Below are 15866 nucleotides of genomic sequence, written 5' to 3'. Positions count from 1 at the left end.
ACTCGTTTTGTCCTCACTAGCACACACAAGCTGGCAAGCAGTGTGTCTGTGCCGAGTGAGAGGTCTCCAGGGTGGCATAAGACATGCTGCAGCCCTTAGAGACCTTCCTTGGCATCAGGGCCCTTGGTACTAGAAGTACCAGTTACAAGGGACTTATCTGGATGCCAGGGTCTGCCAATTGTGGATACAAAAGTACAGGTTAGGGAAAGAACACTGGTGCTGGGGCCTGGTTAGCAGGCCTCAGCACACTTTCAATTGTAAACATAGCATCAGCAAAGGCAAAAAAGTCAGGGGGGTAACCATGCCAAGGAGGCATTTCCTTACACTGAGGGTATGTTTTGTGTGCCTACTTGGGACACCCAACCCCCCTGGTCTGCTCCCTGAAGACGCAAGTACTTACCTGCCAGCAGACCAGAACCAGAGCGCCCCCTGTCTCCATAGGCGCCCATGTTATTTGGGCCCCTCTTTCACCTCTGCATCTGACCGGCCCTGTGTTGCTGAGTGTTTGGGGTTGCCTTGAACCCCCATCGGTGGGCTACCTATGACCCAGAGACTGAACTTGTAAGTGCTTACTTACCATATTAACGAAACTGTACTTGCCTGCCCCAGGAACTGTTGAATTTTGCACAGTGTCCACTTTTAAAATAGCTTATTGCCATTTTATGAATAACTGTGTACATTACTGTTTTGGTTCCAAGTCCTAACTATACCCATGCAAAGTAACTTACATTAAATGTCCTTTCCTGCAATTTGATTATTGTGGTTCTAAAAATGAAGAAAATAATATTTTTCTATATAAAAGCCTATTGGCCTGGAGTTATGTCATTGAGTGTGTGTTCTTATTTGTTGCTTGGGTGTGTACAGCAAATGCTTAACACTACCCTCTGATAAGCCTAACTGCTCGACCACACTACCACAAATAGAGCATTAGTATTATCTATTATTGCCTCTGTCAAGCCTCTTGGGGAACCCCTGGACTCCCTGCACACTATATTTCATTTTGATATAGTATATACTGAGCCAGCGTCCTACATTCAGCCATACCAGAGTTGGCCTACAACAGTTTCTCAACCAACTTGCACTTTATATAGCTTTGAACTATTTAGAAGTAAATCTGCAAAAAACAAAAGTGGTTTCTTTTGGCAGGAAAAAGCCTTAGGTTGCAACTGGTGCTATAAGAGCAGTAAACATATATCAGACCACTCTTATACATATCTAGGGGTGCATTTCGATGCCAGGGGTAGCTTTGTTAGGCAGAGGAAGGAGATCTAAGTTAGTCGTGGCCCTACAGGTGGGTTTTTCCAAACTATTTAAAACCCTTAGGGGGTCTAATCTGTTCCCATTAATGGAAGTTATGAGAGCAAAGATCACTCCCTCACAGTTCTCTGCTCAGGAAGTTATTTTGGGCAGAGGCTCATGTCTGCTAAACTGGTTGGTTAACAGGATATATGAGAGGGTCTTTCACCTACAGCAATCAACATCTTCTGCACAGGTTTGGCTGGAATTTGGCCTTTTAGATCCACAGGAAGTAGGTGCAGGTGCTTTCCTGAAACTCTGTAATAACCTCCAGCGGGCTAAAGAGGATAGTTTGGAGTCAGTTCTATGGCTCGAAATTAGTGCGACTGGGGCGAAAGGGTCTCGCTACCGCTTTTTGACTGATTGTTAATGGCTATTGAGAGTTGAGGATATCTGGGCTAACAATCCTTCTCATCCCCTTTTTAAATTGGGTAGTAAAAGAGTGTTCAGCTGTGGTCCTACCACACAGATAGAGCTCACCTTACCTCTTGGGCAGTTATTATTTCGTTCCGGCCAGTTACCCCAGCTGGCTATTTTTCCTTCCCTTATGGCATTCATTTGAAAGAGAAATTCATGGCTCTAAGGATGGGTGTTTGAGCTTCTTTGAAGCATTTACCCACCTGGCTGTCTAATCCAGGGAAGGGTGTAATATGCAGGGGTTGTGGTTGCTGGGAAGAATCTTTTGAACCTGTTGCCTGTGTTCATCTTCGCTTAAGTGGCGCAGATCCTTGTTGCCGAATAAATGGAATAAACTGGGTGGTTGCTCTTGCCGGGAGGCTGTTATTAAGTCCCTGGATCCTGAGAACACAATGCTGAATGTTTTATTAACCAAATTTATTAATGCCGCCCAGTCAAGTTCATTAAGGGCACTGATAGCAGTGATTTAATGGTGTATGAAAACTATCTTCTGCTCTTGCTCCCTTGGGTTTTCAACCAACTTTGCACAGTCACTGAGTTTTTTTTTTTTTTTTTTTTACTATGGTTCTTAATATATTGTTGGTTGTTATTTTATGTGGGATCAACTAATGCATGTAAGCGCTTTAAGGGCCCGAATAGTCATTGGTTCCATGTTTACTGTTTGAGGAGGGTGTATATCTTGTAGGGAGGCCGGGAATTTATCCTAATTATAATAATGTGCAATGCTATATTTCGCAGCTGGATCCCCTGTCATTATGGGAATGTTCTTATTTTGATAATGTATTTAAATTAAGTATTTTGTGTATTTGTCTGATATTAACACTGTTTTACCAGTAGCTTGGGGTTTTATACTGCAATGGATTTCAATATCTGTACAATAAATTAAACTTCACTACATTTATATAAGGGGAAAACTATGTATTGCACCCCAAAGATAAATGTGTCAAATGTACTGCTGCTTTCTTCATAAATATAGGTGCATACATAGAGGTTTATGTGTACTTCCAATAACTACAATAAGTGGCATGTATATAGTAATGTAAAGATAAGTTACTTACACTTAATCGAAACCACAAAAATATGTACCACAGGATGAAGGTGTACAGCAGACCATGTAAATATTGCTGCTTCAATGTACATATAGGTATTTATATGGAGAGGTTTTATCAATCTTAACTTTATGTACATCGTGTGTGTGTGTGTCTATATGTGTATGTGTGTGTATATGTATGTATATGTATGTATATATATGTATGTGTATATTTATATATATATATGTATATATATGTGTATATATATATATGTGTATATATATATATATATATATATATATGTGTGTGTGTGTATATATATATATATGTGTGTGTGTATATATATATATATATATATATATATATATGTGTGTGTGTGTGTGTATATATATGTATGTATATATGTATATATGTATGTGTGTGTATATATATATATGCCGCTGCACCCGCTGTTGTCCCTCCCGTCTGCCGCTGCACCCGCTGTCCTACCCCCCCTCTCTCTCAAGCTGCTTCTCCCCTTATCCACTGCTCTCTGCCACCTTACACAACTCCTACTCTATGCCACTTTAGTACACTGTTGTCTGACACACTACTCCAGTTTACTCCACTGTACTTAACTACGCTACTCTATCCCTCTCCACTCGCAACACTCTTCCTTATGCCTCCCTATGCTGCCACTCCACTGTACGCCACAGTACTTCACTTTCAACACTACTTCAACCTACTCCACTCCACTGTGTCTATTCCATTTTGAGACTGCACTCTCTCTACAACACCCCACTCCACGCCGCTGCACTCTATAACACTCTGTGCCACAACACAGTACTCTACTGTACGACATGGCACTCCACTCTAAAGCACCATTCCACACTATGACCTGCCACTCCACAACATGTCACTCTCCTCTAAGACACTCTCCTCTACTCGACATACTCCACTCAACAGCACTCCAGTGTATGACACTATGTCCTTTTTCAACACTACTCCACTCTGCCGCTCTACTCTGTGGTACTCTGCACCAGTTTACCCCACTGTACTGACACGGTTCCAGTTTAATACAGTGTTATACACTGCTCTACTCTACCACACTCTGTGCTACTCCATTCTATCACACTCTGCCACTCCACGCTACACAACTGAACAGTATCACACTCTCCTTCACTCTACTGTACCACACTCCACTCGACACACCACACTGCGACACTAGTCCACTGTATGCAATTATGCAACACACTACTTGTAAGGAAATGCCTCCTTGGCATGGTTGCCCCCTGACTTTTTGCCTTTGCTGATGCTATGTTTACAATTGAAAGTGTGCTGAGGCCTGCTAACCAGGCCCCAGCACCAGTGTTCTTTCCCTAACCTGTACTTTTGTATCCCCAATTGGCAGACCCTGGCACCCAGATAAGTCCCTTGTAACTGGTACTTCTAGTACCAAGGGCCCTGATGCCAAGGAAGGTCTCTAAGGGCTGCAGCATGTCTTATGCCACCCTGGAGACCTCTCACTCAGCACAGACACACTGCTAGCCAGCTTGTGTGTGCTAGTGAGAACAAAACGAGTAAGTCGACATGGCACTCCCCTCAGGGTGCCATGCCAGCCTCTCACTGCCTCTGCAAGTATAGGTCAGTCACCCCTCTAGCAGGCCTTACAGCCCTAAGGCAGGGTGCACTATACCATAGGTGAGGGTACCAGTGCATGAGCATGGTACCCCTACAGTGTCTAAACAAAACCTTAGACATTGTAAGTGCAGGGTAGCCATAAGAGTATATGGTCTGGGAGTTTGTCAAACACGAACTCCACAGCACCATAATGGCTACACTGAAAACTGGGAAGTTTGGTATCAAACTTCCATTTTATTGCAAAATACACCCCAGAGGGCACCTTAGAGGTGCCCCCTGAAACTTAACCGACTGTCTGTGTAGGCTGACTGGTTCCAGCAGCCTGCCACACTAGAGACATGTTGCTGGCCTCATGGGGAGAGTGCCTTTGTCACTCTGAGGCCAGTAACAAAGCCTGCACTGGGTGGAGATGCTAACACCTCCCCCAGGCAGGAGCTGTAACACCTGGCGGTGAGCCTCAAAGGCTCACCCCTTTGTCACAGCACCGCAGGACACTCCAGCTAGTGGAGTTGCCCGCCCCCTCCGGCCCCGGCCCCCGCTTTTGGCGGCAAGGCCGGAGAAAATAATGAGAATAAGAAGGAGGAGTCACTGGCTAGTCAGGACAGCCCCTAAGGTGTCCTGAGCTGAGGTGACTCTAACTTTTAGAAATCCTCCATCTTGCAGATGGAGGATTCCCCCAATAGGGTTAGGATTGCGACCCCCTCCCCTTGGGAGGCGGCACAAAGAGGGTGTACCCACCCTCAGGGCTAGTGGCCATTGGCTACTAACCCCCCAGAACTAAACACGCCCTTAAATTTAGTATTTAAGGGCTACCCTGAACCCTAGAAAATTAGATTCCTGCGACAACAAGAAGAAGGACTGCCTAGCTGAAAACCCCTGCAGAGGAAGACCAGAAGACGACAACTGCCTTGGCTCCAGAAACTCACCGGCCTGTCTCCTGCCTTCCAAAGAAACTCTGCTCCAGCGACGCCTTCCAAAGGGACCCGCGACCTCTGCATCCTCTGAGGACTGCCCTGCTTCGACGACGACAAGAAACTCCCGAGGACAGCGGACCTGCTCCAAAAAGACTGCAACTTTGTTTCAAGAAGCAGCTTTAAAGAACCCTGCAACTCCCCGCAAGAAGCGTGAGACTTGCAACACTGCACCCGACGACCCCGACTCGGCTGGTGGAGAACCAACACCTCAGGGAGGACCCCCGGACTACTCTACGACTGTGAGTACCAAAACCTGTCCCCCCTGAGCCCCCACAGCGCCGCCTGCAGAGGGAATCCCGAGGCTTCCCCTGACCGCGACTCTCTGAAACCTAAGTCCCGACGCCTGGAAAAGACCCTGCACCCGCAGCCCCCAGGACCCGAAGGACCGGACTTTCACTGCAGAAGTGACCCCCAGGAGTCCCTCTCCCTTGCCCAAGTGGAGGTTTCCCCGAGGAAGCCCCTCCTTGCCTGCCTGCAGCGCTGAAGAGATCCCTTGATCTCTCATTGACTTCCATTGCGAACCCGACGCTTGTTCGAACACTGCACCCGGCCGCCCCCGCGCCGCCGAGGGTGAAATTTCTGTGTGGGCTTGTGTCCCCCCCCCCCCCCGGTGCCCTACAAAACCCCCCCTGGTCTGCCCTCCGAAGACGCAGGTACTTACCTGCAAGCAGACCGGAACCGGGGCATCCCCTTCTCTCCATTGAGGCCTATGCGTTTTGGGCACCACTTTGAACTCTGCACCTGACCGGCCCTGAGCTGCTGGTGTGGTAACTTTGGGGTTGCTCTGAACCCCCAACGGTGGGCTACCTTGGACCAAGAACTAAACCCTGTAAGTGTCTTACTTACCTGGTAAAACTAACAAATACTTACCTCCCCCAGTCCACTTTTAAAATAGCTATTTGTGAATAACTTGAAAAGTATACATGCAATTGAAATGATTCAAAGTTCCTAATGTACTTACCTGCAATACCTTTCAAACAAGATATTACATGTTAAATTTGAACCTGTGGTTCTTAAAATAAACTAAGAAAATATATTTTTCTATAACAAAACCTATTGGCTGGATTTGTCTCTGAGTGTGTGTACCTCATTTATTGTCTATGTGTATGTACAACAAATGCTTAACACTACTCCTTGGATAAGCCTACTGCTCGACCACACTACCACAAAATAGAGCATTAGTATTATCTATTTTTACCACTATTTTACCTCTAAGGGGAACCCTTGGACTCTGTGCATGCTATTCCTTACTTTGAAATAGCACATACAGAGCCAACTTCCTACACTACTGTACTGATACACCACTACACTCTAGATCAATCTACTCCACTGTCCGACCGTCTGACACACCACAACACTCCTTCACTCTACTGTACAACACTCTGCTGTATGACACTCTCCTCCACTCCACTGTACAACACTATACTCCACTTCACTCTGCAGCACTCAATGACAATCCACTATACGACACTCCACTCAACACTCCACTTTGACACTCCACTCTGCCACTATTCAGTACTGTATGCACACCATTTCACTTTACCCCACTCTACTCTAGAACAATACTCCACTGTATGCCCCTCCAATCTGCACCACTCCTTTCCATGCCACTGTTCTCCACTCTCTACCACTCTAAACTGGACGTCACTCCAGTCTTTATTACTCTACTCCACTGTACTGCACTCTGCCACTCTACTCAGTGACCCTACACTGAATGGCACTCTACTCGACGACACTACACTCGACAGTCCTCTTGACGACACTTCAGTCTACAATTTTAAATACATTTTCATAAACAAAAATAAAAAAAAACTCTTCAAATCAAATAAAAAAAACAAGGGTTAAAATGTAGTTATAGTTGTAGTTATGAACATTTTATTTATCCTTTTTATATTTTATACAAAACCAACTTATTTTATAGAGACTTTAAATATTCTTAAGTTATAGCTAAATTAGAACTTGGGCCCTGTCTGAAAAGTCCTCTAATTTGCGCACCTCCCTCCGTACAGTATTGTGAACTCGCTTAGACATGCCGTAAGTCTTGTTAGGAAGGCAATCATATAATATGCTATAATTGATTTTATATAAAAGGATATAAGCAGTGGATGCAGAAGTCACGAGTTACTGTTAATCTGTGGCTGGTGAGTTCGCAATACTAAGTAGGTGTGCTTTATAAGGTCTGCATAGTTTAAGTTGGTTTTGTTTGGAAAGAATCCATAACGTTTTCATAACTAAGTGCTATATATATAGTCACACACACAATTTAAACACTTCATAAAACAGTTATCAAATTAGGCAGGGGCGCTTTTTTATCTTCAAAATTTTGATCACTTTGCGTATATCCTGAGGAAATGTACTGCAAGACCTCACCCAGTGCAGCCTATATTCACATTGATAAATTTGGTAAACATCTTTGCTTCTTTCTACAAGCTGCCTCAGTTCATGCCTCCCAGTGTGATGTTACCTCCACCATAGTATGCTGCTCTGCCTCACTGATTTTCCTTCCAGTCTCTTTTAATGTGTACTCATGTCCCTTCTGGCCACCTAGCACAAAGACTTCTTCTTTTTGCCACTGCATCTCCTCTTAATATGCAGATATTCTCTAACTTCAGAGCAGGGACTTCTTTTACCTCCATGTAGCCTCCCTAAATTAAGCACAAGTCTCTCAGCCAACCTTCTCTTACCCATACCAGTCCTGTACCTTTCCTCCACTTAGGTCCTCATTTAACAACCGTAAATGCGCAGAATAAGATGATTAATTTGTGCCTCTTTTTTATCGGCCTTATTCTTCTCTCTGTGCCTGAAAATTTCCATGTGCACATTGCCTAGACCGTAGGAGTGCACATGTAGCACCAACAGGAAAGGGTCATTGGGCAGGATGTTGTGAGAAATTATTGCTGATCTGTACTTAAATTAAATGATGGCCCTCCTTTCCATTCATCCATTTTTCAAAGGATGGCACTACCTCACACCTTCTGTTTTCCATTTAACCTAGAAATTGTTATATAATAGTTTACCAGGAGGTGATTAACCCCTCACCCCCAAACCCTCAGTACTTCCTTGACATTTGTCTGGGTTGCATGAACAGTCTTATCTTTAGACAGATGTTGAGGCGCATTTGGTTATCCTGTAAACATAAAAAATACTTGTAAATCAATCATTCTAATGCTGACAAGGCAGCTTAAACTTTAGATTTATCTTTTCTTTTTAGGATTGGATGCAAATGGAGATGGGGACAAAAAGCATCAGAATGCAGTGTTAGCAGAGTCACAAGAGCAATCTCTAAATATTTCAGCAGCTGACCACACAGATATGAACACTGTGACCTTGGAAAATTCTGAGTATGAATCAGTACATGAAACCACATTGCCAGGTAATTAGTGCATGCTGCTGCGTTCAATAAAACTAGTATTTTTTTATTTTCACCATTGCAGCAGCAGCAACACATGTATGTGTACATATTGAAAGGTTTTCTGCGCTGTCTCACAAGACCAGTCTTCAGCCCTGTGTAACGGTTACCTTTTCTTCTTAGTAATCCTGACCGCCTGATAGGGCTCTCTTTAAAAAAAAAAAAAAAAAAAAGTTGAGCAGAGATTTCTATTTTTTATTCGTGTTTTTGGATCATTAGAGAAGTAATCTGACTTGGGTATACATTGCTGATCCGGGCTGAGTTTTTCTGGACAACATTTTTTCAAAAATGGCGGACGTGTTGCAGTGATGTAATTCAGGAACCGTGGGACCTATATACTTCATTTTGAGAGAGAAAAATAAAAAAATATATAATGGTTTTTATTCCTTTTATGTATTCACTAAATGTTTATGATCTGAATATGAAACAAAAATGTTTACCACTCCTGTTTTAGACATTTTCATAGTTCACTTTATCTGTTAAAGCAATCGCTTGTGGTACATTTGCAGAATGTTGAACATTTAAGAAGAGAATATTGGCAGGGATATCTTTTTGTAGCACAGTTTTTGCAAGTACGTGTAAGTTCCGTGGCTAGAGGCTTCAGAGATTTCATAGATTTTAACACCCCATCCCCCAACCAAATTCACAAGTATCTTTCTCTGTGTATGCTCGATGGAAACATTACCTCATCTTCTGATCAAGTAGAATGCTCTTTTAATTTGTCCACGCACAGAATATGATGTCTGTGGAAGATCACTTAGCAGGACTGATCTCTTGAACTCACTGTACTGAAGATAGTCAAATGTCAGAACTCGTTTTCCACACACGCACAAGGTATTTTTCTATGTCTTTAAAGTCACATTCTTCTTCTGGCTCAGCAAATCCTTTTACAAACTTCACAGGTTCAGCAGTTAAAGCTCCAAGCTCTGTTCCAAAGGCATCATCAGTGTTGATGGCTTCTGTTTTGTATATACTCCAGACACCAAAATGAAGTTGTCTTTTTACCCTAGTGTCAGTTTTGAGGCAGATGTTGAGTCTGAAGAGCTTCTGACAGTCTAGTGCCCTCGGAAGGTTTCATGAGTACAGATATTACCATAACTGAACACAGGGAAGTGTAAGCTTCTAGCTTCCAGGATGGTTATGAGGCATCTGGTGCTCCACTGCCATCCAGCCATGGTTGACTCCGGCATTTGGAAATGGTTCCAACGCCCAAGCCACATTTGGTGCCGAACTCCCACTCCAAGCCTTGTGTCTCGACCACAGCTTCGGCACTGGCCCGAAGGTGCGTTCTGGGCCTCCCTGAAAGGGCTGGAGCAAAACTCTTCGTAGCTGAGTCTGCCTGCCTCGAAACATTTAGAGCCGAGGCAGAGTTTGGCATTGAGACTCGTTGACTCAAAGCAATTGGAGCTGAATTCGAGCTCAGCACCATCAGGTCAGTCAACTCCTGCAGCCCCATTTAGGCCGCCTTCTCCTGTGTTATATTTTGTCGCTTCTTAAAAATTTGATCAACTAAATCTCGAGCGGCTTCAGGAACACTTGGATGCTCGCCAACAGCACATTATATCCAACCAGGCACAGGTCTAATTCTGACAAAGCCTCCACATGTGATAAAGGGCTCTGCACCTCACAAGGGGAAACTGACTTTTGAGGAGGCCATCAACCCAGCTGAACTTCCAACTGTCAAAACGATAAGAGACATGACTGGGAAAACTCTGCCCTGCATTCTGCTCGTTGTCCTCCTTCACCTCCTGTATTTACTGTCTTGCCGCTGCAGTTGCTCCAGCATTCGCTTAGAGATTTTTCACATTCGGGGGATGGGGATAGTCCTAGTCTCCCTTATAACCCATATGACCACCCTCATGACTCACTCGGTCAGGACCCTTGGGATCACTACGAGCAAAAAAATTGATGCGGGGGTAAGAGTGGCAGCACAGTCTAATTTGTGAATTCATTTGGCTTCCTCTCCTTGTACGACCTTGCACACTGGGACCAAATGGCAGACCTGATACAGCACCTCCCAGAGCAGTTCTCTGAGGGACAAGACTTAGTGGCAGAAGGGGAGATCATCCCTAGCACTACCATCTGCTGTGCTGTTGATGAGGCGTATACACCTGTTTGCAGCATTAGTACCAGTATTGCACTGCAACGTTATGTCTAGCTCTGCTTTCAGGCTTTTAGCTAGAAGTGCAGAAGCACTTTATCAGTGCCCCTTTTAATGGTCTGCATCGCTTTGGCTCTTAAGTAGAAGAAATGCTTGAGAAAATCAAAAAGGACAAAGACTGCTAAGGCCATGGGTACCCTACAAACACAGATCCCCAGGTGCTTTTTTGGTGGGCGCAGTTTTATGGGGCATCCAAGACCTCAGCCCCAGAAATCTTTTCTAGCGTCACAAAGCCAACACAGTTGTCCCCCTCCCAAAGTTAAAATAGAGGTAGTTAATGGAGCAATAATGGAAGAGGTTGAAGTAAGGGCGCCGCCCCTACGGTGACTGACCCCATAAAACAGTGATGCCTTACAGATTCCCTATGATCACACAACACCTGTTGGGGGAAGATTACAGTAGTTCTACCCTGCTGGGTCAAACTCACCTCATACCATTGTGTTCTAGGTATTATAGAGGAGGGGTTATGTCTAGAATTCACGCTAAGTCCACCAAATATCCCCCTCCTCAACACAGATTATCCAAAGGACATCTGTGGCTCCTTTGCGATGAGGCACAAGCCCTCCTGGACAATGGTGCCATAGAGCATGTTCCGCCTCAAAACATGGAAAGAGTTTATACTCCCTATACTTTCTTATTTCACAGAAGGCTGGCTCCCTCAGACCCATTCACAATCTTGGGCCTCTCAACCAATACATTCCGGTGGAGCACTTCCATATTGTGACTATACAGGACATTATGACACTCTTGCAGAAAAGCAACTTCATGACAGCCCTGGATCTGAAGGGCGCTTACTTCCACATACTCATCAACCCAGCACATTGGAGATATCTGAGGTTTGTGTTAAGTGGACACCATTATCAATTGAAGATACTACCCTGCAGGGTTACAACTGCACCACAAGTTTTTACCAAATGCCTGCCTGTGGTGGCTGCTCACTTCTGGAGGTGCGGCCTCCACATATTCCCTTCCCTAGATATCTGACTGATCAAAAGCACCAAGCAAGAAATCTGCCTTGAGCACACACTGACCACACTTCGCAACCCGCACAGACTGAGTTTCACCATCTGTCTAAATCCCACCTCGAACCCCTTAAGGTACAGCCCTTCCTTGGAATGGAAAGAGCTTACCACAGCCCAGCCAAAGCTTTTTCAAACTTTCTTCCTCTTTCAGCTGGATCGGCAGGTAACAGTCAGAATTGTGATTTCGCCTACGAGGCATGTTGGACTCTTGCATAGCTTTATTTCCTCATGCCAGGCTCCACATGTGCCCATTTAAAGGGTGCTTAACAGCACACTGATCACAAGTGGAGGACCATATAGAAGATCTGGTGTTGGTTTGAGGCACCACACATCATTCTGTGCACTGGTGGAACATAATTTGTTGAAGGGGCAGCCCTTCCTCGACCCACTTCTGCACAAGACAGTCACAACAGACATCTAACTCTTGGGTTGGGGAGCTCATCTCAAACATTTTACTGTTCGGGGTCAGTGGTCCCTTAACCTGCAGTGTCTTTACATCAGTCACCTGGAGCTGCAGGCGATCCAACTTGCTCTGTGTGTTTTTTCACCCCATCATTCAGGGCAATACAGTTTTAATAAGCACAGACAGCACAACTGCAGTGTTTTGTCTGCAGAAGTGGTGGGGAGGGAGCACACACATTTGCAACAACTGAAGATCTGGTGGTGGGCAATTCATCACAGAGTACACCTACTCATACAACATATTCTGGGGGTAAACAACAATATAGAGGAGCTGCTCAGTAGTACGCATCAACAAGTGCACAATTCGGGACCTCACCCACGGGCTCTACTCCCATTCTTCAAGAGATCCGCAAATAGATATGTTTTCCATGCCGAAAACTCAAAATGCCCACTCTTCATTTCCAGGCTACCACACTCAGCCAATGGACAATGCACTATTGATGCATTGATCAGGGATATCTCCCTACACTTTACTGCCTTTCCCACACCACCTTCTTGGTGAGGAGACTCAGACATCCCTCAAGCTCAATCTAGTAGCGCTAACCTGGGCACAACAGCCAAGGCACTTCACTCTTTTAATACTCTCTACAACTGCTCATGTGAGGATCCCCAACAGGCTGCATCTTTTCAAATAAAACCACAGCACTATCCACCATACCATCCCAGCCCTCAGGAACTCAGTATTGCGATTTGGCTTATCCCATTCTACCAGAAGAGTTTGTCTATTATTAATGAAGTGCTCAGACCCACCACCAGGGCTTGTTATGCAGCCAAATGGAAACGTTTTGTACACTGTCTCCCAAAACACATTAATCTCCCCACAGCATTGTAACAGTGTATTATTTGTTTCCTTCTGCACTTGCAAAAATCAGGCCTAGCCTATATCTCAATCCGGTTACACTTGGTTGCTGTAGCTGCCTACCTACAGAACAGATAACAGGTTTCTTTATTTAAAATACCTGTTTTTAAAGTATTCATGGAAGACCTTAAAATAATTATTCTACCCAGGACCACCCCCTGCTCCAGTTTGAAACCAGTGTCCTCCCTTTTTACAGCTTCACTCTTTCCCACTGCAATTCCTGTCTTTGAATGTGACCTTCCCTGTGGCCATCATTTCCATAAGAGTCGATGAAATACATACTTTTATCCTAGAAGAGCCCAGTTTTTCAGGTACATCAAGATAGAGTGGTTATTAGAACTAATCCTAAGTTTCTTCCTAAGGTGGTCACCAGCTCCCACCTTTAACAATTGAACTACCAGTCTTATTGCTGCAGCCAGAATCTGTAGCAGAACACACTGTTCATACTTTTGTGGTTAAAAAAAGCACTCACACTACATTAACCCCTTCGCTGCCAGGCCTTTTCCCCCTCCTGTGCCGAGCCTTTTTTTGGCTATTTGGAGCAGTTCGCGCTTAGGCCCTCATAACTTTTTGTTCACATAAGCTACCCATGCCAAATTTGCGTCCTTTTTTTCCAACATCCTAGGGATTCTAGAGGTACCCAGACTTTGTGGGTTCCCCAGAAGGAGGCCAAGAAATTAGCCAAAAAACAGTGAAAATTTCATTTTTTTAAAAAAATTTGGAAAAATGGGCTGCAGAAGAAGGCTTGTGGTTTTTTCCCTGAAAAGGGCATCAACAAAGGGTTTGCGGTGATAAAATCACCAGCTTCCCAGCTTTCAGGAACAGGCAGACTTGAATCAGAAAACCCAATTTTTCAACCCAATTTTGGCATTTTACTGGGACATACCCCATTTTTACGATTTTTTGTGCTTTCAGCCTCCTTCCAGTCAGTGACAGAAATGGGCATGAAACCAACGCTGGATCCCATAAACCGCAACATTTCTGAAAAGTAGACAAAATTCTGAATTCAGCAAGGGGTAATTTGTGTAGATCCTACAAGGGTTTCCTACAGAAAATAGCAACTGAAAAAGAAAAATATTGAAATTGAGGTGAAAAAAACATCAATTTTTCTCTAAGTTTTACTCTGTAACTTTTTCCTGCAATGTCAGATTTTCGAAAGCAATATACCGTTACGTCTGCTGGACTCTTCTGGTTGCGGGGATATATAGGGCTTGTAGGTTCATCAAGAACTCTAGGTACCCAGAGCCAATAAATGACCTGCACCCTGCAGTGGGTTTTCATTCTATGCCGGGTATACAGCAATTCATTTGCTGAAATATAAAGAGTAAAAAATAGCTATCAAGAAAACCTTTGTATTTCCAAAATGGGCACAAGATAAGGTGTTGAGAAGCAGTGGTTATTTGCACATCTCTGAATTCCGGGCTGCCCATACTAGCATGTGAATTACCGGGCATTTCTCAAATAGACGTCTTTTTTACACACTGTCTTACATTTGGAAGGGAAAAATGTAGAGAAAGACAAGGGGCAATAACACTTGTTTTGCTATTCTATGTTCCCCCAAGTCTCCCGATAAAAATGATACCTCACTTGTGTGGGTAGGCCTAGCGCCCGCGACAGGAAACACCCCAAAGCGCAATGTGGACACATCACAGAAAACAGACCTGTTTTTAGCAAAGTGCCTACCTGTAGATTTTGGCCTCTAGCTCAGCCGCCACCTAGGGAAACCTACCAAACCTGTGCATTTCTGAAAACTAGAGACCTAGGGGAATCCAAGATGGGGTGATTTGTGTGGCTCGGACCAGGTTCTGTTACCCAGAATCCTTTGCAAAGCTCAAAAATTGGCTAAAAAAACACATGTTCCTCACATTTCTGTGGCAGAAAGTGCTGGAATCTGAGAGGAGCCACAAATGTCCTTCCACCCAGCGTTCCCCCACGTCTCCCGATAAAAATGATACCTCACATGTGTGGGTAGGCCTAGCGCCCGCGACAGGAAACGCCCCAAAGCGCAACGTGGACACATCACAGAAAACAGACCTGTTTTTAGCAAAGTGCCTACCTGTAGATTTTGGCCTCTAGCTCAGCCGCCACCTAGGGAAACCTACCAAACCTGTGCATTTCTGAAAACTAGAGACCTAGGGGAATCCAAGATGGGGTGATTTGTGTGGCTCGGACCAGGTTCTGTTACCCAGAATCCTTTGCAAAGCTCAAAAATTGGCTAAAAAAACACATGTTCCTCACATTTCTGTGGCAGAAAGTTCTGGAATCTGAGAGGAGCCACAAATTTCCTTCCACCCAGCGTTCCCCCACGTCTCCCGATAAAAATGATACCTCACTTGTGTGGGTAGGCCTAGCGCCCGCGACAGGAAACGCCCCAAAGCGCAACGTGGACACATCACAGAAAACAGACCTGTTTTTAGCAAAGTGCCTACCTGTAGATTTTGGCCTCTAGCTCAGCCGCCACCTAGGGAAACCTACCAAACCTGTGCATTTCTGAAAACTAGAGACCTAGGGGAATCCAAGGAGGGGTGACTGGCGGGGCTCGGACCAGGTTCTGTTACCCAGAATCCTTTGCAAACCTCATATTTTGGCTAAAAAAACGCATTTTCCTCACATTT

The 15866-nt window shown here is 44.6% G+C and overlaps 1 protein-coding gene across 7 annotated transcripts in view; it reads left to right on the top strand.

Annotated features, from left to right (window-relative positions):
• The window catches only part of LARP4B (La ribonucleoprotein 4B), an 857205-nt gene that overhangs the window by 193976 nt on the left and 647363 nt on the right, over positions 1-15866 (top strand). For all 7 annotated transcript variants that reach the window (XM_069211182.1, XM_069211183.1, XM_069211184.1 and 4 more), the window contains one exon: positions 8550-8711. In XM_069211182.1, the coding sequence (XP_069067283.1) occupies positions 8550-8711 (162 nt within the window). The remainder of the gene's footprint in view (positions 1-8549; positions 8712-15866) is intronic.

Source organism: Pleurodeles waltl, chromosome 10 (assembly GCF_031143425.1).
Source record: "Pleurodeles waltl isolate 20211129_DDA chromosome 10, aPleWal1.hap1.20221129, whole genome shotgun sequence".
In the NCBI taxonomy this organism is placed as follows: Eukaryota; Metazoa; Chordata; class Amphibia; order Caudata; family Salamandridae; genus Pleurodeles; species Pleurodeles waltl.
The sequence above is the reverse complement of the archived record's forward strand: the minus strand, read 5'-3'. Positions and strand labels throughout refer to the sequence as shown.